At 38.4% G+C, this 26,795-nt stretch overlaps 3 protein-coding genes across 10 annotated transcripts in view; 2 read left to right on the top strand and 1 right to left on the bottom strand.

The window, feature by feature from the left end:
- Positions 1 to 18,768, bottom strand: part of LOC108110387 (DNA N6-methyl adenine demethylase) — a 120,770-nt gene extending 102,002 nt beyond the window's left edge. For all 7 annotated transcript variants that reach the window (XM_017219430.2, XM_017219433.2, XM_017219424.2 and 4 more), the window contains exon 1: positions 18,706 to 18,768. The gene's annotated coding sequence lies outside the window, so the exon portion shown is untranslated. The remainder of the gene's footprint in view (positions 1 to 18,705) is intronic.
- Positions 18,769 to 19,521: 753 nt separating this feature from the next.
- Positions 19,522 to 21,920, top strand: LOC108110388 (venom carboxylesterase-6). Its single transcript, XM_017219434.1, has 4 exons — positions 19,522 to 20,526; positions 20,879 to 21,226; positions 21,292 to 21,584; positions 21,642 to 21,920. The coding sequence occupies exons 1-4, from the start codon at positions 19,621 to 19,623 to the stop codon at positions 21,847 to 21,849; spliced, it is 1,755 nt and encodes a 584-aa protein (XP_017074923.1). The 5' UTR covers positions 19,522 to 19,620; the 3' UTR covers positions 21,850 to 21,920.
- Positions 21,921 to 22,808: 888 nt separating this feature from the next.
- Positions 22,809 to 26,695, top strand: LOC108110411 (L-asparaginase). Of its 2 annotated transcripts, none has more exons than XM_017219481.2 (5): positions 22,809 to 22,827; positions 23,414 to 23,642; positions 24,403 to 24,638; positions 24,696 to 25,445; positions 25,505 to 26,695. In XM_017219481.2, the coding sequence occupies exons 2-5, from the start codon at positions 23,420 to 23,422 to the stop codon at positions 26,210 to 26,212; spliced, it is 1,917 nt and encodes a 638-aa protein (XP_017074970.1). In that variant the 5' UTR covers positions 22,809 to 22,827; positions 23,414 to 23,419; the 3' UTR covers positions 26,213 to 26,695. The 2 variants fall into 2 exon arrangements, with proteins under 2 accessions (XP_017074970.1, XP_017074969.1); XM_017219480.2 differs by lacking the exon at positions 22,809 to 22,827 and adding an exon at positions 22,859 to 23,063.
- Positions 26,696 to 26,795: the final 100 nt, after the last annotated feature.

Here is a 26,795-nt window from a genome sequence, read left to right as displayed (position 1 = left end):
TTCAAATTTCGCGGGCAACATATTTTCGATTATCGATTTTTTTGTTTTGTTATATTGGTACACTCTTCCCTAACATCTGTACCAAGTTTCAATGGAACATCCTCTTTTGTTTGGTTGTGAGAGGCGTAAAGTTACAAGTTATTTTGCGAGCTCGGCGATTTTTTGCTATCGAAAAATATGGATCAAAGGATTTGCATCAAATTTTGTGTAAAAAATAAAATTAAGTGCTCTGAAACACTTGAAATGTTGACAGTGGCATACGGTGAAACTGTTCTGAGTAAAAAAATGTGTACAAGTGGTACAAACTCTTCCAAGATGGCCGGGAAGATGCCAATGACCAGCCTCGCTCTGGACGCCCAAGCACGTCAACAACTGATGAAAACGTTCAAGCAGTGACGAAAATTGTTTTGGAAAATCGTCGAATCACTATCAGAGAAGTTGCTGAAGATGTCGGTATATCGCTTGGCTCGTGCCATGAAATTTTTTCAAACGTTTTGGGTATGAGTCGTGTGTCAGCGAAGTTTGTTCCGAAATTGCTGAATTTTGAGCAAAAGAACCGTCGCATGAGCATCGCTCAAGAGCTGTTGAATGACGTCAACGACGACCCAGATTTACTCAAAAGGGTCATAACTGGTGACGAATCATGGGTATATGGTTATGATATCGAAACCAAAGCCCAATCGTCCCAATGGAAGAGCCCAGACGAGCCAAGACCGAAAAAAGCAAAAAATCGCCGAGCTCGCAAAACAACTTGTACCTTTACGCCTCTCACAACCAAACAAAAGAGGATGTTCCATTGAAACTTGGTACAGATGTTAGGGAAGAGTGTACCAATATAACAAAACAAAAAAAACGATAATCGAAAATATGTTGCCCGCGAAATTTGAAAAGTCACCTTACTTTTTGAACACACCTCGTATATACAGGAAAAACACCGCAGAAAACAGGAAAACCCCAATATGACTCACCCATACCCTGTGAATACCATTTGAGAAGTGATCAATCACTGCTTGATTTGGCGGGAAATCGAACTATCAAAGATTTTGTTATGGTCTATCAAGATTTATTGCAATTAATATATAGAAATAGATTGGAAATTCTTATTTTTCAAGGACTTATCTGTATAAATTTTGATATACAACATGTCGTATGTGACGAGATGTCAAAGAAATAACAAAGAATCTGTAATCACCTCAATTTCTTCAGTAATGCAGTTTCTAAATATATAGTGTTGCATACTTTCTAGCACCTTTATAAGTGAATTTAAAGATTTTTACCTTAAAAATAACCTAATACTTCAGTTTTAAGACATTTAATTAACCATAAAAAGCAGCTTCGATAATAATGGTAAAAGGGAAAGGCTTAAATTGTTCCGGTTCGTGTTCTTTGTTTCTTTCACGTTTTCCCGCCCATCATCATCTTCTACATCTTCTTATCCCAGTTTCACTTCCTCATCGACTGGAAACTTTGTGTTGAGACAAAAGTTTCGTCTGTGGGGTTTCCCAACTTACTATAACTTTTAGCTTCCCACTCCCCACTGCTCTAAATTCATTCCATTTGGTTCCATTTCGGATTTTCCAACAAATTTCCATTCAAAAACCTAACTTAACCCAAGCTAACAGCTGTTTAGTGATAGGAAAATAAACCGCTGATCAGCTGATTTCCATTTCGTTCGCTTTAAAAAAGCAAAAAAGCACTTTGGTTTCCCCATATTATTATTAGGCCGAACCGTCGCCAAAGTTCCCAACAACAAGAACAAACTTTTGACAATACCTAATTGCAAACTTTTTGATATCACCGGGGAGCGCTGGGGGGCGTGACGCTTTAAAGAGTTGCGTGGCCTATTTTTTTGTTTTTGTTTTTGTTATTTTGATTCTATGCTTGGCTTAGACGCCGCCGCCAACAAAAAACAAGAACAGCAACAAAAATGATAACATTTAGTGCGTCGCAAAAGTTTCGCCGCACTTTTTGTTTTGTTTTATTTTTTGTTGTTATGTATAAATATATATATTTTTAAACTTCTTCAACGGCGGCGACGACGGCGGCGGCAATGGTTTTATAGACCTCAGAAGTTTTGTGTTTGTGTTTTTGAAAAGTTCTTAAAAAAAAAAAACTCCCAAAAGTGGGCGGCTAAAGATAAGGGGCGTGTGTGTGTGTGTGTGTGTCGGGAAAAGGGGTTTCCCCCGGTAAGGAACCCCGAAAAAATAATCGATAAAAGTCGACGACTTTTCGAAAAGTGCGTAGACATGACCAGCGCAAATGTTATCTGAAATTAAAGGGTTCTTTTAATGAGGTGATGGCTTAATTTAATCTAGGTCTTGGGTATTCAAATTACTCAGAGATCAGAGATTATGAAGAAGGTTATTATCTCATGTACTTTCTACCTAATAATACTGATCAAGCTATAAGGATCTTTAATCAACTTATTTAAATATTAAAATATAAAAAACATTTATGAACTTAAAATGTAACTTACAAAGACCAAACCGTGAAATAAATGGCAAGAGTCAAGGAAGAAAAAGTACTTTAGACGGCCATATCTCATTTAAGGTAAAATAATTCCCATTCGAAACGTCGATTTAAACTTCTTGTAACTATATAGCCTAGATAGAATTTGAACTCCTTGGCCAGGACACTATGCATTATTAAACACGTTTGGTTAAGTGAATTCCCCGGAAACATTTCCAAGCGAAATGATATTTCGTGTATTCCCAAACTACAGATTCCGTTTCCATTTCCCGGCTGATCAATCACTCTATTGCAATTTCCCCACTCCGTCACACACACATATACATATAAAAATCGAGAAAAATTCTACATACCATGTGTGCCTTGTGCACCCTTGAAAATAACCGAGATACCCATACCAACATTGTCACACTACATACTCATACATTGTAAATCCCAGGGACAACGACAAGGCCTCGCCACTTAGCGGCTAAAGCCGCTATGACAGCCTGTGGCTTGGCTTATATTTCATTCATGATTCTCTCCTCCAACCAACAATTTTCAATAATTTACAAGGCTCTCCCCTTGGACAGCAGCAAGTAAGAAAAATCTACAGCCATGTCAGCAGTAGCTGACTGAGACTGTGACTGAGACTGAGACTGTAAAAAAGAATGACAAATGATCGTGCAAGCATTTGGCAAATCCACGATTTCCATAATGAGGGGCACACGCGTACAGATAAATATTATGGCATAAAACACTTTGGCGGCGTAGAAAAACAAAACGAGGACGCCACTTGGCGCATTATTTCATGAGGTCGTTACAGTCAACGCGTCCCGGTTTATTCCTAGCCCCATTCCCCCCAAAAAAAAGAAAACACCTCCACGAAATGGACTTACTCCAAACATATAAATAACAACAGACGACCGGCTCCAGACGAAGAAGGTATGAATAACACTTAGAAAAATAAGGAATAATAAGATAAGTTTTATATAAGAAATAGCTAGTATATTCAGAGGTATGTCAGAAAGCAATGAATAAATGGCAAATAAAGACATTTTAGACACCTTTCGATGTGATTTTAAGTCAGTGAAGATTTTTAAACAGAAAGATTCTTTAACATTATAATTTTCTAACTTTTATCTTTCTCAGTGCAACATGAAAGGAAGCGAACTGCGTAAATAATGCCACCTGTGCTGTTCCTTCGATGGGGATCCGAATATGAGACGAAGGTGAAGTTTTAGGGGGGGAGTGCTCTCCGAAGGAGCTCTCGTTTTGGCACAACCGCTTGACAAAATTATGACTTCACTTACAAGAAAACATTAAAGTTTAACATTAAATGGCATGTCATTTGGGACGAAACACGACGAAACAGGACGAAACTCCGGCAGCACATATGACTAACGGCTTGTCAGGACCACATGCGAATCCATGCGGTTATGTCCTTCGCCACCCCCCCTTGCATGGCTATGTGTGTGTCTGTGTATGTCTTTTAAATGGTTTTCCTTAACATCATCAAATTCGACTAAATTGCATTTTCAGAGCTGGCTGTTCGAAGAACTACGATTGGAAACTACTTGAGCACGGGTTTGAGAAATTGGCTTTATGGGTGCTATTGACAGGTGGGAAAATATATTTCAAAGTAGATCTTTGCATAAGGAAAGTGCACTACAAGAAAATTAGTTGTATTTCAAACTAAGTTTGTTTAAATTTAAGCTATACTAGTTTTAATAATAAAGAACCTATAGAATAGTTTCAGGAACTGCAACAATTTTTCATATCTATCTAAGGAAAATACATAGCCAAGTCTAACCCTCAGTTTTGGACCTTCTTGATAGATTGATCTGAGTTCAATCAGAATGCCATTCAACTCTGGCAAAACTTATCTAATTATGAGCAATGTGCGACTGAATTAGGAAACTACACAGAACGAAAATAGATTCATTTTGAATGTTAGAATGCTATTGAATCCAACGCTTCTTTCTCTATATACCCAAAAATATATCTTATTATACAGATACATCCTTTATGACATATCAAATCACAATCATATTTACATTTCTCCGTGTAGTTAGATATGGTGGTGGCCCTATTGTTGTTGCACTAATTGTTTTATGCATGGCAAAACGCCATAAGGTCATAAATACAATAAGTCAGCTTTTGGGGAAGATATACGACCAATGAACAAGAAGGAAGCGGAGAATTTAAGAGACGGGGCGGCTGGCAGCGACATCGGCTAAAGGCAAGGCGCTCATTAGGATAATTGCAGGCAATTAACTAAATTGCCGCCGCATTTGTCGCTCCTCGCTACTTGCTACTTGCTACTCGCGCATCCAAAAAAGAAAGGAGCTCTCGGGGATCGGGGATTTGGATTGAGTTTCCTCTTCTTCTACTTTAAGCTGGCAAGGATGGGCGACACTTGGCGCTAACACAAGTTATGGCTCATAATTCGCGCATGGGTAGTGCGACAAGACACCACCACCCATCCACCACCCATTCGGAATTTGAAACAGTTTTGGCCTTTGTATGCCAAAGAGCTATTTCTCTCAACGAGACATTTTGCAGCCGCTTTAGTGCGTTTTAATTAGCTGCCATCATCTAAGGTACCGGTAAAGATATATATATAATAATATCCTTGAAGATGAAGCTATAGAGGCGGCACGTTCCGGTGGCGACCGCCGTTCCGTCCGTGATTAGATGACCGCTGAATTGGTAATCAATGCCGCTACGCTCGACGAGCTTAATAAAAGCGTACGTGCCGCTCGACTCTAAGACTTTTCGCACACACTTCGCCCTCGCAGCAAATACACTTAAAGAAATAATCATTAGATATGCCTTAAAATATTAATTTCTTGGAATATTATGGGTTTCGTCTAGCGAAATATTAAAAGATTTTCTTTCGTTGAAAATATTTTATATTTCGATTTTACATCATTTCCTAACTTCATTGATTTCTCAAAGTGTGAATGGACGTGTCTGGTAATGAAATCATTTCCTTTTGCTCTTTTCAAGTTTTCACCAGGATTATCAGCAGCGGCCGAGGAGCCAAGGCAATCCATACATAGCAATCCCAGATACCAGTTACCAGTCAGTAGTTCCTGGAGTCCAGAATCGCACCTTGGGCTTCTGGTGCATGATCGCATTAAGTTCGGTTCGTGCCGAATGCCCCGTGTGTTTTTGTGTGTTCGTGCTCCACTTGCCAACGATTGCCAATGGAATGCCAAATTAGTCTTAGTGCTACAGTACTCCTTCCACTACTACTTCTACAACTATAACATCCCTTTAAGAAAAAGAAGGAAATGTAATCCCTAAGGTTGGTAGGATTATACATTTCTTATTCATCAAAAATATTTCTTAAGAATTTTAACACAAAAATTTTATAGTGTTTATATAAAAATCACAGGAATTCTTCCTGAATATAACATTACAACATCATTTCAAAGATCTTCAGAGAAACTATAGCATACTTTTTGACACCATCAAAGAAGTTTTAACCAATTAGAAAATTCTACAATAAATTTAACTTATTTCAGCTAGAATTTAAATGAATTTAAACAAATATATTATATTTGCTTTAGTTTCTCTTTTAGAATTTTCTCATTAATTTGAAAACAAACCACTGGCTAAATTAAATTTTCATTCATTTCATTTTGCTGAAATGAAAAAGCCACATTTATTAGTTAAATTCTCAACGCTAGCTTCTCTACAAAAAGCCTTTTGTGACAAACAGGAAAAGTTTGCAACTTTGATTAAAATTAAATGGCATGCCATAGCCGCATGTTTTATGTTTAATTTCATTATACGCCTTATATTATTTTTGTTGGCTACAAATCAACTAAATGGATATGAAAACAAAAGTCGGTTTGGGCTAAAATATAGTATGATGATGGCAGCTTAAGCCACGAAAGCGGCATCGATTTATCTGTTCTATTGGGGCGGAGGATGTGGTGTGTTGTGGGACGGGGAACCTCCTACGATTTCCCTCATACACCCATACACCCACACACACGTCAAAGCGGAAGGACACCCCGTAACCCCGGACTTCCCAAGGGGGTGTAGATCCTATATATGTATATACCAAACGCGTGTGTTGTACATAAGAGCGAGACCTATACAGATGTGGGTGGAGCCTCCGAATGGCCAGGATATGAGTGTGTGGGTGGGTGTCGCATGTGTGTGGGTGTCGCACTGATGTGTCCAATCAGAATTGAGACACACACACACACACCAAGAGTCGGGACTTTGGAGATCCCTCTTTCTCTCAGTTCGTCCTTTCTCACTCTCACTGCTCCGTGTGCCGCAGGATATGTTTGTGTGAATGACAAAAAAAAAAACAACAGCACACACTCACACAAAATCCAAAAAAAAAAGAAAAGAGAATGAAGAAAAAAGAAGGTAGCCGAGGGGTCCAAAAAAGAAAGTAAAGGAAGAATGAAAAGAGAAACGAACTGGGGACCCAGTCAGCTAGAAATCAACAAAAGCCTGTCAGGATAATGGGTATAAAACGGGAAGACGGAGGAGGTGGTTTTTGGTGAGAAAAAAGCTGGAAAAGAAACGAAAAATTGTTAAGCAGCTGGAAAAACCAACAAGCGAATGTGGATAACACTGATGGCGATGCAGCTCAAGTGGCAGAAATGGAAATGGAGATGGAAATGAGAATGCGAAATGCAGTCAGAAGATGAAACCCAGGACTATAAGGATAACAAACACACACACACACACACACAGCTGAAGGTGGAATGGATCCTACTTGTCTGGCAAGTCTTGAACTGCGGGAAAAAACTTGAAATGATTGGCCTCTCCATCGGATACATTCGGTGGTGGTATTCACTCAGCTGAATATTTGCATATCCATTGGCCAATCAATTTATTTAGTTTCCCCCAAAGCAAATAGTATGTCAAAGTCTTTAAAATAACTAACCACTTAGCTACTTTAAGACCATAACTTATAAATTTCCAAAACAATCAAAACGGATATCTTAAGTTAAAGCTTCATTACCTATTAGTTCCGAACAAGTTAAGTGATAATTAGTAAATTTCCTTACTTGTACTAGTTTATAACCAAAGTTAATCTTAACTTAACTTTGTTGCTCATCGAACATATTTTGTTAAGCTTTACTTTAACTGCTAATTAATTGCCTCCTTTTCCAAGTTTTATGACTAACTCTAACTGTTTATAGAGTCGACCTATCAAAGCATAGGACATCGTTTAGCGGCTGCCCTTATTGAAAAGTATCTCACCTTTGAGCACTCCAAATGACGCACTAAGGAATCCCAAAGATTCAAGCTCTGGTTATGACTCCCTCAAAAATGTTCTTTTAGGTTTGCCAAGGCGCACACACACACATTGCGATAACAAGAGCGTGCGAATTTTTGAAGGTGGTTGCGTTTTTATAGCTTTTTCGAGCTATTCTACCCTTGAGTATATTTCCTACTCCACACAGTTTGTCATTGGAACATCGGACAACTTTAAAAGTTACTAATACTAAAAAATTAATAGTAAATTTGATAATTCGTTTTTAACTATCTAGCAATAGAAATTTAAAAATGTAGCAAAATATATATTCAATCTTCACTAGATAAAAACATTTTTCCTAGCATAGAAAACCAGAAAAAAATACGAATACTCTTTACAGAGCATTCAAAACTCGTTGCGTTTGAGAATTTGCCATTATTTTTCACCGCTTTCGCACTTCCATCTGCACTGAAGGGTGCGAACTTTGTCACTCCGTTAACGTCAAGGCCATGAATACATCAGCGCACCGTTCACCACCCACTGAACAAAATGACCCCCAACCCTCACTGCCTTTTGCTATTCCAATTGGAGCCTTTCGTTCAAGTTGGAGTCTGCAATTGGGAGTTGTTTTTGCTTTTGCTGGTATGAGAATTTTTTGGGGGGCTGGCTTTGTACGGATTGCACAAATGCCATGTCTCCATGTTTACCATCATTTGAACCCGAAAAATATTTCACACTTATGCACACACGTACAGGAAAGGTGGGTATATACCAAGGAATATACTATAGAGATTAAGATTATAGTACTTTAGATACTTTAGGATAGTAATTTTATTAATATAAAATATTCATATTACTTTTGTTGTCTCTTTTTATAAAAAACCTCTTGGTCTTTCATAAATATCTTAAAGAATGTTTTAGATAGACTTAATGTTATGAGATTTTTTCTAGTGCTAATAACTTGTCTCTAACTGTGTATATGTGCTTCAGTGGATTGCTCGTTTGGCTGTCACTTTGCGCTGGCACTTTGCAGTTCGCAGCGCTTGTTGAAATTCATTATGGCAAGGCAAAGAGAAGCGGTTGTCATCGAGCGGAAGAGGCCTTTGGTGGGCGGTGGGCGGACAAAAGGCGGCGTGACAAACGTAACGTAACGGAAGACAACAGACGGACAGACATACGGACGGACGGACGGAGAGACAGACGGACCGACAGACGGACGGACAGACGGACGAATAGACGGACCTGTGTGACTAAAGCAGACATGCGGATGGTAACAGAACAGAAAGGAAACGGACCGCTGTTACCCATCAGTACTTTACTCTACTCTACACTCATTATGCTGCTATGACACTGGCCCAAAAGAAGTAGTATCAAGCTTAAGCCTTGATATAAGAAATATAGTATATAAATTATGGCACTGACCTTTAAATTTAGCACTGCCTTGACAGGAATATAGCTTCAGTACTAACTTATTAAAATCTCCTCACTATTGCACAACTTTTACAAAGACTACTTTGTAGAATAAATAAACAAAAAATCCAGAAAATTGTCTCTCGAAAAAGGATATATTCTTTCCGTGTCACACAGGCATATATCACCACAATGCTACTCCTTTTTGGAGCAGCTCCATGTCTAAATGTCGACGACAGGCCATTTTCTATAACTTATCTGATTTTAATTGCTTCAAACATGTGCGTGCCACATCATTGTCCTTTCCCCCAACACATACACTCTCGCACACATCTGTCTTTCTATCGTATATGTTATATATATATATATATATAAGTATATATGTGTGTGCCTAGCATCCTTTTTGGCGCTGTCAACATTATTTCACGTTGGGAAAATCGGGGAACAGGAGCTGGGAAATAGTCGCCAAACGCGCACGTCGTCACTCCAGACAAGTTGATGACCTCCACACTACCCAACTTATCCACCTCCTCCTCCACCATTCCTCATCGTTCAGAATCGCTTTTGTCCTCCGCCAGAGAAGTCTCTCATGTGAGCTTGTTTATCTCGCCAGCTCTCTAGCTGCTGGCTTCTTTTTATGAGCTTTGTCGGGCTTTGATGTTAATTACCCTGTAACAACGACGACGTCTTTCTCTGTCCACCCTCCCCCCATTCCGTTCTTCTTCAGTTTTGGTAAACAAAACAGCAGCTATTCTGCACTCCACTCCCCAAACAATTTTTCTATCTATATATATATATATGTATATGTGTGTGGGCCACCGAGCTGCCCGAGATTATCTCCAAGGACCTATAAATCCAGTCATTAAAGTCAAAGTCACAAGACGCTGCTGCCTTATCAGCTGCAGGGGAAATTTGGAGCGAAAATCCCCATTCAAGCTTTGGTTTGGTTTCATAATAAAATTAAGTAAAACACTCTCTCTCTCTCTCTCTCTCTCTTAAACACACACAAGCCACCAAAAGGGAATATCCTTTTGTGGCAGTCCTTGAGAGTCGCATTCTCCTGAACACAAAACAACACAACAAAAAGTCTTTATGGCATATGACTGCACCTGTTCATATGCTCAAAGTCAAATATTGAACTTGCTAAATGTCCTGGAGAATGTACTTTTGAAGAACTTAGCAAATGGCTTTATTAACCAATCATTTTGGCGAGACTTGCCAAATTGCAGCTATAAAGGTTTCCAAATATAGAAGGTATGAATAATTTATATGATCAACTTCAAATTCAGTCTTCAGAAAGAGTTTTTAACAAAAATTACTATATTTTCTAAAAGGAACAATGTTAGAAGTCTTTTCGAATGATTCAAAATCAATGGAAAACCCACTGAAACACCCATATCTGAAGTATCCCATTTTAAACCCACTCCATGTACTTCTTTTGGCCATGTGAGTGGCGTCAGCTGCCATTGACCAAATAAAATCTGGGCCTTGAGGCCTCACAAATCTCTAGCTTGGCGATAGCTATCGACACAAATCGAAATGAGTAACGGACATGAGTTATTTATGGCTTTTAAGTGACAGCCAGATCTGCTCCAAATCGGAATTGGCAAGAAGAATGCCCCAGAAAGCAAAGAGAATCCGATTCCCATTCCTATCCCTGAGCTGTCATCTTACATATGGAGATTTATTTCAGCTGCTAAGCGCATTTGTAAGCATTTTTAATAGAGTCCAACTTCCAGATAGCCCCGGATTCGAAGGAGACGCCTGGGGTGGTTCAACTACAGTGGGTTAAGTATGGCCAAGCGGAGTAAAGTGGGTGCTTTTAGCCTACGGCAGTGAACAAATTTTGGTTCAGATTTAACACCAAGATTGTCGCATAACAAGATTTACAGAAACACTTTATAAGGATAATATATTTTTGGGAGTTTCTAGTGAAATGTTTAATTTTCTTGGAAAAACTTAAAGATTCACTCACTTTTCTATAAAGAAACATTTTTACTGATTAAAAATCATTGAATATTTTTATTAAAAATAAGATTGTGATAGATCTAGTTTACATTTTGAAACTCTCCTACAAAGTTGAAAAACTGGGCTAAAGTCTTTTTAAGTTGTTCTTTTAACTGCTGCGTGACTTTAATGACGGATGTGCGTTTGGAATTAACTTGGTTAGCGGATGGAACGGAAGGAAATAGCTTTGGCTTTGGTCTTGGTCTCGATTTGGACGGGGTGCTATAGTGCCAGTTGTGATTTCACTAATTTGTCGTCGTGTTGACTGTCAAATTGGATGCCATGTGTGGGTGTCATTAATGCCAACCCCCGATGAATGAAACAGAAGCAGAGACACGGAGACACAGAGACGACTCCTCATTAATGCCACTCATCAAAACTATAACGAATGTTGAAGGGTCCACCAACCCCCGACCATCCCAAATCGGTCGGTATAGCGCCACCAACAACATATCACCCGCCCCCCACAAAATTCAAGACACACATGAATATATATCCTTGGCACTATAAATTTGGGTTAGGTTTACCCCGCAAAAACAGACACAGACGGCGGGAAAATGTGTGTGTTTTTGTACGCCTGCTGCCGTTGCTGCTGATGACGCTGCTGATGGCATTTGTCGCCGTTCTCTGGCCATTTTCATTTCCATTCCAATTCTACTAGAGCGTCCTTCGTCCTTCGTCCTTTTTGTCCCGTCAAATAGGCATTCAGCTATTTTCGCGTAAATTGCTGCTAATTTTGTTTATCGCAGGACAATTATCCAAGCGAACGAACTGACAAATGAGCCGCACACTTGCCGCCCCCCCAAAACATACACAAACACACACATATCTTCTAGAAGGACACGTAAGTGTGCAGAGTCCTTTGTTTTCGGTACTCATGCCCACAGGGTATCGATACTTTATGTTAACGATTCCAACAGACATGGTATTCATTATAGTTAGTATGAATTGTCATATCCTTTAATAACTTTTTGACCATCTTTCGCAAGAAGAGGATGATGTTACCCCTTATCAAAAATACGAAATTGGGTTTGTCCCGATTTCTGGATAATAATGATAGTATTCTTCTCATAATTAAGCCAATAATGGTCCTAATATGGAATGTCATATCTCGTTGAGTTTGTTTTTTAATTCTTGACAAAACTGCATTCACAGTTGAAAAGGTAAAATTTAGCCATTTTTCGCAAAAAAAGATGATGTTACCCCTTATCATAAATGCAAAATTTTGTTAGTCTCAATTTTGTCCATATATAAGCCAACAATGTTCCAAATATAAAATGCCATACCTTGTGGGGCTTGTTTACTAAATCGTAGCCAATTTGCATTCAAGCCTTGATATGTAAAATGATTGCCATTTTTCATAAAAAAAAAAGATAATGTTATCATTGATAATGCTATATCAGAGAATGATCAGCCTAAAAATTTAAGGGATAGAACGGTTTGGTCATTAGCTATTGAATGCAGTAAGTTGTTTAGCTGCAGCTCCATTATTAGCCAAGTTAAAAAAAAAAGACAAAAAATCACTACTTATACTTCTTGAGATCCTAAATCCGATGAACGTAAATTGCCATTCTATAACTATGCAACAAGGGACCTACCTTGCACCTGTTTTCATACCCCGCCCTATCAACAAATTTCTACCAGCCGTTTAACACTAACTAAGCGGCTTACTTTTCCGGCGACTTTCTAATACAACAAAAGGAAAGCGGCCCAAAGAAAAAAAAAAAAAAAAGAAAAGAAAACGATGAAAATAAAGCCCTGAATGGGAATGTGGGTGGGTTTTTAGCTCGTTTGGTGGTTGCAGGGGCGACCAAGTTAAGAAATCAAACAGCTGACATAAATAACATTTTAATTTAAATACGGCAGGACACAACAATATTTTTTTGCCGTTAAGGTAAGCAGAAGGTACAACAATAACAACGATGGGGACAACAAGGACAGCGGGCGAAAAAAAAAAAATACATATTTAAACAGGATCTCGCTTGAGAAGCAAACAAAATTAAACAGCGAAATGAGGTGGCTGGAGAGTAGAAGGTGTGGCGTGGGGCAAAAACGCAGTCAACAGTGGGGAAGTAAATTTTATTTTAAAATAAATTTATCGCCTTATCCGTTGTCCACGGCAGCCGCGGCTGGAATATCAGGAACAGAAACTGAAACAGGAACAGCGCCAGAGTCAAGTTTTCTCATATCCTAACAAAGGGTATTAGGACTATGTCATTGGCATTACATCCTGGATTTAGATATCGTTTTTAAGATATTTAAATTGAATTTATTACTATGAGTATAAAGACTAGCAAGCAAATTTAATATTAACAGCATTTAAAAACTATTCAAGACCCCTTAAAAACAAATAAGTAGAGTATTTCATAAATCGTTCTCTGCTCTTTAGAATATTTTTTGTTTAGCTTCCTTTGGTTTTGGCTGCAATGCCCCATAGCGGCTATTGCCGGACAGCCAAGGAACACATGAGACCAGGAGGTGGGTAATACAGTGGATAGAGGCGAAGTGGGCTAGCAACTGCCACCCGCTGGCAGCTGGACAAGGACAAGGACGAGAACGAGAACGGAGGGACACCGACACGGATGCGGATGCCAGCCAGAGCGGAGTCCCAGCACGAGAGCTTCATTTGAACGAAATGAAATCATAATGAGATTTTTGCGTTCGTTTTTTGTCGCCGCAGAGGGAGAAAAGATGCCTTGGGTATGGGAACAAGGATTGGGGGATTGGAAATGGTAATGGGATGGTTTGAGGGTAGTACCAACCGACGGAAGCAGCAATTGCTATTGCTATTGCCATTGCCATTGCCATGGCCATGGCATCGCGTAATGACAAAAATTCATAATTGGATAAAGAAGCGGACGTGTGCTGTCCCATCCATAAAATACAAGTCCAGATTGAAATTCAACAGCTTTTAAAGTGAACCAGACAAATATTTAGCCGAGCCAATCAAATTTTAAAAACATATTTAAAAGGAGAAATCATTTTGATTGGTAATCAAAAATGAAATGTATTCAGAGATTAGGTACGTTACGTAGGTAACCTTGCTTATTAATCTATAATTAATTAAAGTATTAAGAAATATCTATAATATTCCCATTAATAGTTTCTCTTATTCTCATTAACAACAATTAAAGCCCAATCAAATATTTTTGCCCTCGTAACTGTTGACAAGCCAAAGGAATATATTTGATGGTAAATCAAACCAAATTGCCGCTCATAAACCACAATTTAATGGGATTCCCAGTCTCCTGAATTGCCCTGCCTCCTGTTTTTGGCCTTATGGCAATTGTGCACTTGATTGTTAGCGGCTTGTTGGGCAGCCAACAGGGCGGATCATCCCAGACCGCAATCCCCAAACCCCCCCCACCTCCACCAAACCAATCCCCGACTGCCATATGGCCAACACAATATGGTTGTTGGCTTGTTCACCGTTGGCCCGTTGGCCCGTTAGCTTGTTGGCCAATTGTTGTGATTGTTGGCAATGCAAAATGCCAGGCATTCGGATGCACTGACGCGTAATCCGCAGCCGGCAATCGAGTGAACGACTTGAGAATTCACTTGACTCGAAATGAAAGAATCTGAAAGGAGCGCAGCGAAACAAATAAAAATAATATAAAGGTGGGCCCCCTTTACATGGCAAGGAGAAATACTACAAGCAAGGTAAATAAATATAAAAAAAAAAAACAATAATTGCCCACAAAAGCAACATTATATATTAGCTTTTGTTGTTTAAGCCAGAGATGAGCTCAATTAAATTTAAGTTCTTTTTTAAAGAAATCGAACTGCTAACTTTGACTTGAATTAAAGTCATTAAAAGGTTTCGATATAAATACCTAATAATTCGAAAGAAAAGCTATTATAAATGAATAACCATTAAGTGAAAGTAGAAAAACTAAAGCATTCTGTGAAACATTTTAAAAATTTCCCTCTTGTTTTTTATCCATCTAAACAGCTTTTAAAATTCCTATTGAAAAATCATTTGAATTCTGTTTCGAAATATTGGATTAAATTGTGTGAGATGTGTGTGTGTGGTGCATTCGATTTGTATTAAACCAAGCTGAATAACTAAATTTGCGAGTGGCACTTCGCCTGTCTGTCGCTGGGTAATTGTATTAACTACACATGTGCACGGAAAATATCAGTAGAGTGTGGAGTGTGGAGTGTGGAGCATCAGCTGCCACAACTAATTAGCCGGGGCCCACATGCATAGGCAAGCTGCGCGTTAATGGAGTGCGTAATGGGTTAATTTTGGCCTAGCAATTCCGCAACACCCACACTTTTTGCGAAATCCCCAACCCCCAATCTTGCTCTTCCCTCTCCCTCGTTAGCCGTCTGTCAATGTTTGCACTTTTGTTTAGCAAGAGGACAGAAGGTTTTGGGTGGTGGGTTTAGTTGTGGGTGGCTGGGATGGTACTTTCTCTAGTGGAAACGTGGAACGTGTCAACGTTATACAGTCGGGGAAACGGGAAAAACCAAAAGTCGGATTCAGATTCTCATTCAGCGGCAAAGTCACCGCGTTGACGACAAGTTAATCACATCGTGTCCAATCAGGCGAGCTAATCCCTTTGACAGGCTTCGACATCCACATCCACATCCTCTAAATCTGAATCTAACTACGAATCTGAAGCTTCTCTTTATTTTGATATTTTCCTAAACATACACTTCCGATGGCCAAGGGTCAAATGGTTTGGATATCATTTCGGATTAATTACCAAAATTTCTAGAGTAAACTAAACATAAATGTTAAGTTTATCTAAAATATCAAATACTAGCTCCTTATATGCTATAATATCACTTTTAAAATACTCAAGAAATGACTTTAATTTCTCATAATATAGCGTATTTAAGGTTCTTCTTGGTTAGCCATAAACTTTCCCTGGACTCTGATTATTATTACTATTATGGATGTAAACCTGGCAACATCTGCTGCATATCAATTTGTTTGGCTCCGTCTTGGAACGCTTAAACTGATCCATGTCAGGTCGCCAGGACCTAAGCCCACAGTCTAAGTTTTTTTTTTTTTCTTTTTGTGGGTTATTGGACTTAGGCGGCTAAGCCCGTTCCGGACATTGGCAATTTGCATTTCCCGATTCAACATCATCGACATTTCCTAGTGGCCAATTATCGCTTAAGCTCTCAGTTCTGCTTTGGTGTTTTTTTGGTAGGCTTTAAAGTTAAGATGGGCATGGAAAATCTGAGGGGTTGAGAGGGTTTGAGGTACTTGGAAGTTGGCCTGTTTAAAAATTCGTTTAAATTCCATTGCCGAAAGTGGCCTGTCCCTTGTTGGCAAAGTCAAAGGCAAAGTGGAGTGAAGTTAGAAAAAAAAAAAGGCTGGGAAAATATGCAGCAACCGCGAAATTGAAATTTTGGCTTCGCTTGCCGCCGCGGCGGCTTCTTGGCATTGTTTTGGGAAAAATCGGCATTGGAATGGTTGCTGCTCACCACCTGATCCTAAGTAAATACCAGGACAAGCCGGTCGGGCAGCCCAAAAAGGACACCCAGATATCCATGCATGTGACTGGATATTTATATTCCCTTCGTTCTTTTTGTATTTTGTTTTTGATATTATGCCTCGCGAGTTGGCTTTTCTTTTTAATTAAATGAAACCAGAGGAATTGACCCAAAACGCAGAATAAATAAATATTTAAGGAAGGGATGAGGGTTTTTGGATGCCTCGTCCTTCTGTTAGCATCTGTTGTTCCATGTTTGCCGCTTGTTTTTTTGTTAATAATTATTTCACTTTTTTCCAAAGGAGGTGGAAAGTATTCAAAAGATGCCGCATAGCCATTGTTTACTGTGGAAACAAAACACCGAAACATAGGCAGCAAAACAATCATGCAGAAAAAAAAAAAAAAAAAAAAACAACAATAAATATTTCACCTTCAATAAATCATTTTACATTTCGCTGTTGGGCAGCAAATCCCCTTTACACCTTTGCCCCCACGAAAAAAAAAAGGTTTCTTGTCAACCCCAAGAGTTTTCCCCTTTTTTTTCCAGTCTCAAATTCAACAAATTTAAATTGAAAATATGTTTAAAAGTTAACTAAAAATCCCTTGAAATCTCAGAGGTTTTCGAAGCAGAATAAGTTTCTGATCAAGTAAATAGTTTTTGATTTTGAATCACCCAAAATATTGACATATTACCATCAAATGTTCTTTACAAGACACGCTTCATAACGTTATCATTCCTCATTTAAGTAAATAATATAATAATATTGCTGAATATTTCAAAGCAAATTTAAATATTATTATAAATAAGGTTCCCAATTATAAACCGGTTGTAGGTATGGTTTATATATTTTTTGGAGAAGAAAACCTAGTCAGACTAACCGGTCGGCTACCAGTTTTTATTATGGGTCAAAGAGTGAGCATTTAATATTTATATATATATATATATATGGGTTGACTACGGGAAATGAATTAAGTCCTTGAGTCACCGTGCCCATCTACCATATGCATCCACATATATAGTTACTTGGTAACACATATCAATTTGGTTTGTTTGTTTGTTTGCCGGCTGATAAATTGGCACTCAAGTGGATTAAAATTGTTTGCAGCTAAATAAATCTGTGTGCCCGGTCTGGACATTTGTCAGGATGTGACAAAAACGATGGGTGGTGCAGCAGATTCTGCCTCTCTCACATATAAGTTCCAACAGAAAAAAAAAGGAAAGTTCAAGTCAGGTTATGAATTAAAAATAAAAAAGGCCTTCCCCTTCTCTATTCAAAATTCCACAATTTAGTAATTTTTTACCTCATCAGCAGCTCTCTCTCTCTCTTCTGTCTCTTGTGAAAAACTTCAAAGGGATCTATTAGCTCGACGGCATTTTCCGGCATGCAAAGGCATTTTTAAGTGCGCTTCTTTTATTTCACATAACATTTCGTCTCCCTGGCGCATTTTTATTCTGTTTTAACAACTTTCAAGTTTTCGGTTTTTTTTTAAATTGGTGGGCTCGACTCACCAACAAATATGTCTCAGGTTCATAAATATGCCCAGATGAATTCCGAAAAATTTAAATTTGCATATTACATAATCGGTGAGACTCACTCTTTTTACGGTTTCACTACACTCTAAAAATATCAGTTAAACTAGTTGTTTTTAGTTTACAATAAAGATATTATAGAGTAACACTCGTATAAATTCCAAAAGTATAACTTTTTACTAGTAAATTTAAGATTTTCCCAATTTCTTTAAGTGCTCAAAAATTTTCTTGATAGTTTATGACCGATTTAACCGATCCAAGCAAGGCCAATGATACGATCGTTATAACACAATTTTAAAGTAAGGGAATGTTATCTGCATCTGCTCAAAAATACTATAAATATATTATAGCTGTAGTATCGTTCTCGTGTTCTTGACTTAATATGCCTTGTCATTGACAAACCAACGTTGGCCAAAATAGTATCATTAACACGCAAACAGTGGGATCAGGTGAGTTAAGAAATGTAATATGGAAATATACATACATTAATCAACCCAATATGAATAAGAAATTGTAACTTCTAAAGCTTAAATTAATACCGCATTAAAATGCAGTTCTTACTTACAAAGTCTCAACAATCATAACTTTCAATGATTGCAGAAATATATTGTAGTATATCTGACCTTAATCTTCCATAATTTCTGGTGAAGTTATAGATGCAGTTGTTGTAGTTGCTGTAGTTGTTGTAGTTGTAGTAATTGTTGTAGTTGTATGATGAAAGTGTCGTTGAAGTTGAAAGTTTTGAAATGTTGAAGTGTTGCAGCAGAAAAACCTATAAGTAAAAATTATATTAGAACACTATACAGCAGATGATCTCATTAAAATTTCAAATAATTTCGCATATACCTGACCGCAAGTCATAAATCTATCATAATCAATTAAAATATAATATATAAATGACTTAAGCGGCACACCTCAAACCACGGTTTTCGGCTAGTTTTTGCCAAATTTGCGCAGTGTTCCAAAACGAAACTTAAGCATCAGACATTTATGTCGATGCTTGATGTTGTGCTGATGGCGATGTTGATGCTGATTACGCTGTTAAGTGGCAAAAAATATATCGATCCGTCCACGTGCCATTTGCATACTCTTTCAGTTGTAAATATTGGTTCCTATAATATAAAATAGTTTTATCAATAATTGTTTTAGTTTAAAATTCTATAAAAGTCACAAGTAGCCCTATGATTACCACATCATCATCATAAATAGTTTACTACAAACAAGCTTCTGAAAATATGTGTTACAATTAAACAAATAGAATAGATTTAAAATTGTTAAAATTGTTTTCCAAAAACAAAAAACAGGAATACATTAAACTTTCGAACTGCTTAACATATTTAAAATACTCCATTGAGTGTATACAAAAAATAAGCAGAATTAATGAGCTAAGAGACGGGCCGCTAAAAAAATTCGGCAAACAAGTTCGCTTCGGAAGCTGGCCAGCTGAGATTGTTGGCTATATGATGATGATGTTGTAATCTTAAAACTACGCGTGCTGTGCAGCCGAGAAATCAGTCTGAAGTCGGACTTCAAGCACGATGATAAACACCGCTGGCCTCTGGTCGATACGAGTGATTCTGTTGCTGTGTAATTGCATCCAATGGAGCGATGGACGTAATTCTCAAAGTTTGCATGTGCGATTATCCCATGGCGGATGGTTGATTGGACGTCATTTGACTACCCATAATGGTCGGCATATGCGGGCATTTATGGGTGTACCATATGCCGAGCCCCCACTCGATGATCTACGTTTCCGGGCGCCAGTGGCGAAGGCAGCTTGGGAAGGCGAACGATTGGCAATTAAGGATGCACCCATTTGCCTGCAGCGTGATCCCTTCCGTCGCGACATGATAATCGAGGGCTCCGAGGATTGCCTGTACCTGAATGTTTACACACCGGAGACTCCCAGGATTAATGGTTCTCTGCCCGTGATGGTATGGTTCCATGGTGGTGGATGGCAATGTGGCTCAGGCATAAGCAGCTTCTACGGTCCGGATTTTCTGTTAGATCACGACATTGTCTTGGTTTCGGCCAACTTCCGACTGGGACCCTTAGGTTTCCTCAGCACAGAGACGATCGATTGTCCCGGTAATAATGGCTTGAAGGATCAACTGGAGGTCCTGCGTTGGGTTCGTGAGAATATAGGATCCTTTGGAGGTGATCCACAAAGTGTAACTGTTTTTGGCGAGAGCGCTGGTGGCGCCAGTGTTACATATCACATGCTATCGGAGAAATCCCGCGGCTTACTGCATCGTGGTATTGCCCAATCCGGCACTTACTTCAATCCCTGGGCACAGCCAGCTCATAAAGGAGTGGCAGCTGGCAGGGCCGCCAAACTAGCCGAGCTGGTAGGATGCGATTCCGCAGGAGAATGGCCGGAAAAGCTAGATTGTCTGCGACAGAGGCCAGCCGAGGACATTGTAGCCTCCTTATACGACATGTTTGTAAGTTTTCCTAACCTAAAAGATGAAAAATTTAAAAGATTAGGAAAAAAGTCAATCAGAATTTAACCCATATATAATAGAAGTGCTTTTCTTTTTTTTTTGTTATGAACGGGTTTAATTTACATTTAAATCAAGACGTTACCTCAATAGTTTAGCTTACCATTCAATATGAATTTCATTATCAACGGATCAATGGCACTATAATTCAAAGATTATTTAAAATACTTTTGTTATAATTAACAACAAAAAGATGGCAAAATGTTAATACAATGCAATCATTTAAGTTGTTATTAAACAAATTAGGTGAAGGGACCACAAAATCTTAACCTCAAACTTGCTTTGTATGATGTAGGTCTGGGACTTTGATCCGATGATCCCTTTTCCGCCAGTCATTGAACCGGAGCACGATGACGCTTTCCTCACAGTTCCACCGCGCCATGCCCTGAAGCCCCATGGTTTGGAACTGCCACTGCTTGTGGGCGCTACTGCGGAGGAGGGTCTCTTGAAAACAGCCGCTCTGCTTAATCTTCCCCCGCTGTTGGCCGAGTTTAAGGCTCAGTTTGAGCAGGTTCTGCCAGTTGTTCTGAACTACGATCACCATGAGGATTCCATACAGCAGAGGATAACGAAACGCATCGAGAGCTTCTACTTTAAGGCGGGCCACGATTACGATAAGGCCAACCACCAAAATCTGACCGATGTAAGTAAAGGACTCCCGATCTAAAGAGATTTTATAGGGAAATCAAATATTTCTTACCATTTTAGCTCATTTCGGATGGCTGGTTTGTGGCCGGAATCGACGAGTATCTACGCCTTCGCATGTCACAAGATGGCGTCGGCCCAACGTATGTTTACCTTTTTGATCACAAGGGCGCCGCCAGTTTTACGGAGATTTTTAAGGGCGGCCGAAATGAGTTCTACGGAGCATGCCATGCTGAGGAGCTCCAGTATTTATTCCCAATTGGACGAGAACTATTTGTGAGTGCAGTGCCCACTAGCAAAGATCTGGAACTTCGCGAGTTGATGCTCCATTTGTGGGTTAGCTTTGCCAAAACCGGGTAAGAACCACAATAACACTTTTTTCACTGTTAACTAATATCACTTCCTTCAAATAGCAATCCAAATCCCATAAATGCCACTTTCCATTTGCCCAATTGGAGTCCGGCGTCTAGTTATCCAGTAGAATATGCCCGCTTGGGATCCAAAATGGAGGACGCGTCGTCTATTTTCCAACTAGAGAGTGAACTCATGCAACAGCGCGCCGATTTTTGGCGGGAACTTCAGCCGCACTTGCCCGCCAGCCATGCCCACAACGAGCTATAGTCCACTAAATCCGTACCGAAATGTAATCCATATGTAATTTCATTAAAACGATTTTTAAATATTTCACCGCACGCCAAAAATGAATAGTTTTTTTTTAATTATTTTACAGTTTTACCGCCAATTTAACATAAGGCGGCCTGGGAGTTGCCAGAGTTAAATATTAGCATTTTAGCTTTTATGTTGGCTAGTTTGGCTTGATTAAGAAAACGACATAGAAAATTAATAATTTATATTAAAATTCATATGCACTTTGTTACTATATTGTTTAATTTAAAGATTATGAGTCAGGGAAAAATTTAACAGGCTTTTTTATATATATATATTAAAGGCTTAGATGAATTTAATGACATAAAAATAACCAATTGGTTTTATTGTCTTATTAGAATATTATAGAATATAGTCCTAAAATCTTTATCTTTAGAGGTATAGTATCAAGCAGTTCCGCTGTTTAGAAAGTCATTAGTGTTAGTTACTCTTGACTTCAACATTTTTGTTCAAAATAAACTTTACTCCAAGATGTATTTTCTTAATAAGGTACAAAGTTAAAGTTTTTGAACATTTTCTTCGTAAACTATGTTTTCTTCAAGCAATAAAATGTTTAAACATTTTAATTATTGTTTTGTATTTTTAAAATATTGGAAATACACCTTTGGTTCGGACAAACCCCATGTAAGCCCTTGTACAATTATTCAATGAGTTAATATTTTCAAACAAAAAATTCTTTATTTTTCGTATATAATCCAACCCAATCCAATCAAATTCTAATAATTAGATTGATCTGTGACCTACTTTCGAACGCATTTAACATATGTTATTATATATCATATAAAATATTAATTATAAATGAATTTATAGCTTTTTTATTTAGCTTTTAATCTGTGTACTTGTTTTATCTGTTGATCTGGCAACGCCTGAAAAAGCATTGCCGCATCGTTAGAAAAACCTTAGAAATGTGTAAACAAATCAATACAGAAAAAAGTAAGATTAGGCTATATATAGAAATTCTGGAAAAGGGAGAATTCAGATGATTAATGCCAGTTGAAATAAAACAGTGAAACAATATACAAGGCAGTCTTAAGATCTAAACAAAATATACGTAAAATTAAAGTCGAACGAAGACGTCTATCGATAGTTGCCCAGCTGATTGGAAGTTTATTTATGGTCAAAATATTGCTATCAGCGGAATTTCATTTGAATTTCATTAGATTAGTCATGTACGTCGTGGGCCAAAGTCTTTAGGTTCTTATCTTTATAAACGATTGCGCTGCCGTGATTTGTTCTTTCCGTTTCAATTTCCTTTCGCGAAGTGCTCCCAAGAACACGTGCTATATAACGTCGCTCCCCCGCGAATTTTTATTATTTATATTATTATTGGCATTTGGGATCCGGATTAACCCGATAACGAGATACCCAAATAATAATAATCAAAAGGCAGCCGGTTGTTAATGGATTTTCTGTTTACGCTTCGGCACAGCGAAACTATCTAAAAATCTAGTGATAAGGCGAAATCGCTAACCGGTGCACCGCGGTCCGTAATTCGTATTCCGTTTTTATTATTATACAGTAAGTCATGCCCGCGAACGGAATGGATATTCCCGTGCTAAAGACCAATGGTCATGAGAGGCTAACTTCGCTGGACAAAGGTATGCCACCGGCATCACCCACTCTACCGAGTCCCACTATCCGGAGGAACAAAAGTGATGGAAAACTGATGGCCCAAGATGTGAAGGAGGCCCGGGTGAAAGTCATCTATACGGGTGGAACTATAGGAATGGTGCGAAACGATCGGAATGGTAAATAGACTGTGAAAGTTTAAAGTTTTTGGCATTTAATAGGGACTAAGTTAGGTTCAAAATCATCAGAACTTAAATTCCAATAACAAACTAAAATGATGATGCAAGTTTTATTCATGTTGTATATTATAAATTCAATTCATACTTATTACTTAATATATCAAATACTATTTTCATATGATAGTTACCTCATAAAGCTTAGGTCCGGAAACCCCAAATCTAACTAGTTATCATATAATATGATATATTGTCTGTTTATAACCAAGGAGAGTCCCAAAAATATACCCAGATAAGATACATGATACAACATTTTTGCAATGCACCTAAAGAATAGGTTTGTATGACAATTAATATGAGGAAACAGATAAGTTATAAGCTATAGATAAGTCAGTATGTATTTAAAAAAGGTATCACAGACGTAGATATTTCCCACGATGAGTGTTATTTTCAAAAAGCCACTCTGGAAAATAAAGCTGTAAACAACTAATATTGACTTGTAGTATTTACTCATTGGGTATTACGTATTCTACAATCAGAACTTAACAAAAAATATATAAAATAAGCACACGAGGCGTGAAAATCAATTACTCTGATTTATAGATTAATTAGCGATCAAGTTTAGTTTAAATAATATTTATTGATTGACAACAAAAGCGTGCGTAAGCTTTAAGTAGTTGACTTTAATGCAGAAAAAACATGTTTTATAGATCAACAACTATGAAAATTAATGCACATTTAACCAATGTTTGTTATATTATAGTGCTGGCTCCCATTCCCAATGCTCTGGTGCGCAGTATTCGCAAATATCCAAACATCCACGACGAAGAGTATGCGTTACGTCGCTTTGGAGCATCTGCGTCGATGGCTCCACTGGTTCTGCCCTTCGTACAGGGTGTGGATCGTAGGATTATCTATCAGATCACGGAATATACACCGCTGCTAGACAGCAGTAATATGACGATGAACGATTGGGCGAGGATAGCCAGCGATATCCAGGTGCAAATTCTAGTTCCCTAAAATTATAGCTATTCTTAATATATTTATTATTTACAGCAATCCTACGAGTTTTTTGATGGATTTGTAGTGCTCCATGGCACCGACACACTATCCTACACAGCATCTGCATTGTCCTTTATGCTGGAGAATCTGGGAAAGACGGTGATCATTACGGGCTCCCAAATCCCTATTTTCGAGACGCGAACCGATGGCAAAGACAATTTCACATCTGCATTGATTATAGCTGGAAACTACATCATTCCGGAGGTTTGCATCTTCTTTGGACACAAGTTAATGCGTGGCAATCGAACGGTTAAGGTCAGTTCGAATGCCTTGGATGCCTTCGATTCACCAAATGTACCACCACTGGCGAGGATCGGCATCGATGTGAATGTGGATTATCGTCTGATCTTCCGACCTTGCAGTATTGAAAGGTTTTGTGTGCATCTAAACCTGGACGAAAATGTGGGTTTGTTGCGCATCTTTCCGAGCATTTCACACTCCACATTTCGAGCATTCTTGGCTCCACCAATTCGCGGTGTAGTCCTGCAATCTTTTGGATCAGGAAATATCCCATCAAATCGAAAGGATATAATCGATGAACTAAAAACGGCCGCCGAACGGGGCGTGATCATCATCAATTGTACGCAGTGTCCCAATGGAACCGTGGCGGAGATCTATGATACGGGAAAAGTTCTCTGCGATGTGGGTGTGATTCCTGGCTACGATATGACCCCAGAGGCGGCGCTATCCAAACTCGCCTATGTCATTGGCAAAGAGGAGTGGTCATTGGAAGTCAAAAAACAGGTAAATTTGTGTTATTTAACTGTGTGTTCCTAATTTCATCCTAAATTATTTCCTTTTAGATGATGCAGTCAAACTTGAGAGGTGAACTTACCTCCGTTAAGGCTCCGAAGATGGAGGACTACGATCTGGTAGATGCGGTGGCTCGATCACTGCACTTATCTTCGCCCCAAGAACTCGATCAGCTGGGCGAAACCCTCTTTCCGGCGATGATAAACGCCGCTGTGGCCGAAGGTGATCTTAAGAAGATAAACAACTTGAAAGCCTATGGTGCCGATTTATCTGGAACGAATCATGACCAGCGGACTGCATTACATTTGGCCTGTCAACTGGGGAACGTTGAGATCGTTAAGTACCTGCTGCAGAATGGTGTATCCGTGCATGTGAGAGATCGCTATGATCGAACTCCTTTGTTGGAGGCCGTGTCCAACGATAGCCATGAGATCATCCAGCTGCTTATTAATTGTGGTGCCCATTTGACGGGATCTTCGCGTGCTGTCGGCGAGCAACTATGTGCAGCAGCTGCTCGAGGATCAATAGTGCGATTGAAATCCTATCAATATGCCGGTGCCGATCTTGCCCAGACGGATCCTTCCGGCAGAACAGCTCTGCATGTAGCAGCACTTCATGGTCATCCGGAGGTAGTGCAATATGTTCTGCCATATTTTGAGAACCCCAACGAGAAGGACATGCTTGGTCTGACCGCCTTCGATTATGCGGAGCGCGGTGGACATGCGGCAGTTATAGAGTCTTTAAAAAGACCCGAATAACTTAAGGGAACTTCCCATAGAAATCTCTTCCGAACTATAACTCAAATTGTTCCTTAACCATCCCGAGATTCGATATTTTGTACTTAAGTTTTGCATCTAGTCTAATGGTTCCTTAATATATATTTTGTAAAGCTTACATAGTTCATTGTATATTTAACCTAATGCAGTTGAAAGTTCTTTGCTATTGAATGCATTTAACCAGTTGGTTTTTTATGTTTAAATATGTCTAAATTGTATCCCTTACTTGACCTTATTGTAATAATTTTATATATTTATGAAATGAAATAATAATATTAGTTAAATTCAATTGTTTTTGTTTGTACTTAATGAAATAATAATTTTAAAAATGTAACATCGAAAACTCTTATGTAAAAGTAAAAGAGAAAAAGTGCACATAAATATTGATATTTGAATATTTAATTGTTAACAGTTTTTTTTTGACCATATACGATTATATAAAATATATAAAGATTAAAAACTATATTTTTAAATTTCGTGATGTAAATATAATAAACAATTGAAATTAAATAAATAAACAACAAACAAATAAATATTTGAAAGCTTATAAATTTTCAATTGATTA

This window comes from Drosophila eugracilis, unplaced genomic scaffold (genome assembly GCF_018153835.1).
Source record: "Drosophila eugracilis isolate 14026-0451.02 unplaced genomic scaffold, ASM1815383v1 contig_2147, whole genome shotgun sequence".
In the NCBI taxonomy this organism is placed as follows: Eukaryota; Metazoa; Arthropoda; class Insecta; order Diptera; family Drosophilidae; genus Drosophila; species Drosophila eugracilis.
This window is presented reverse-complemented; position numbering and strand designations above follow the sequence as displayed.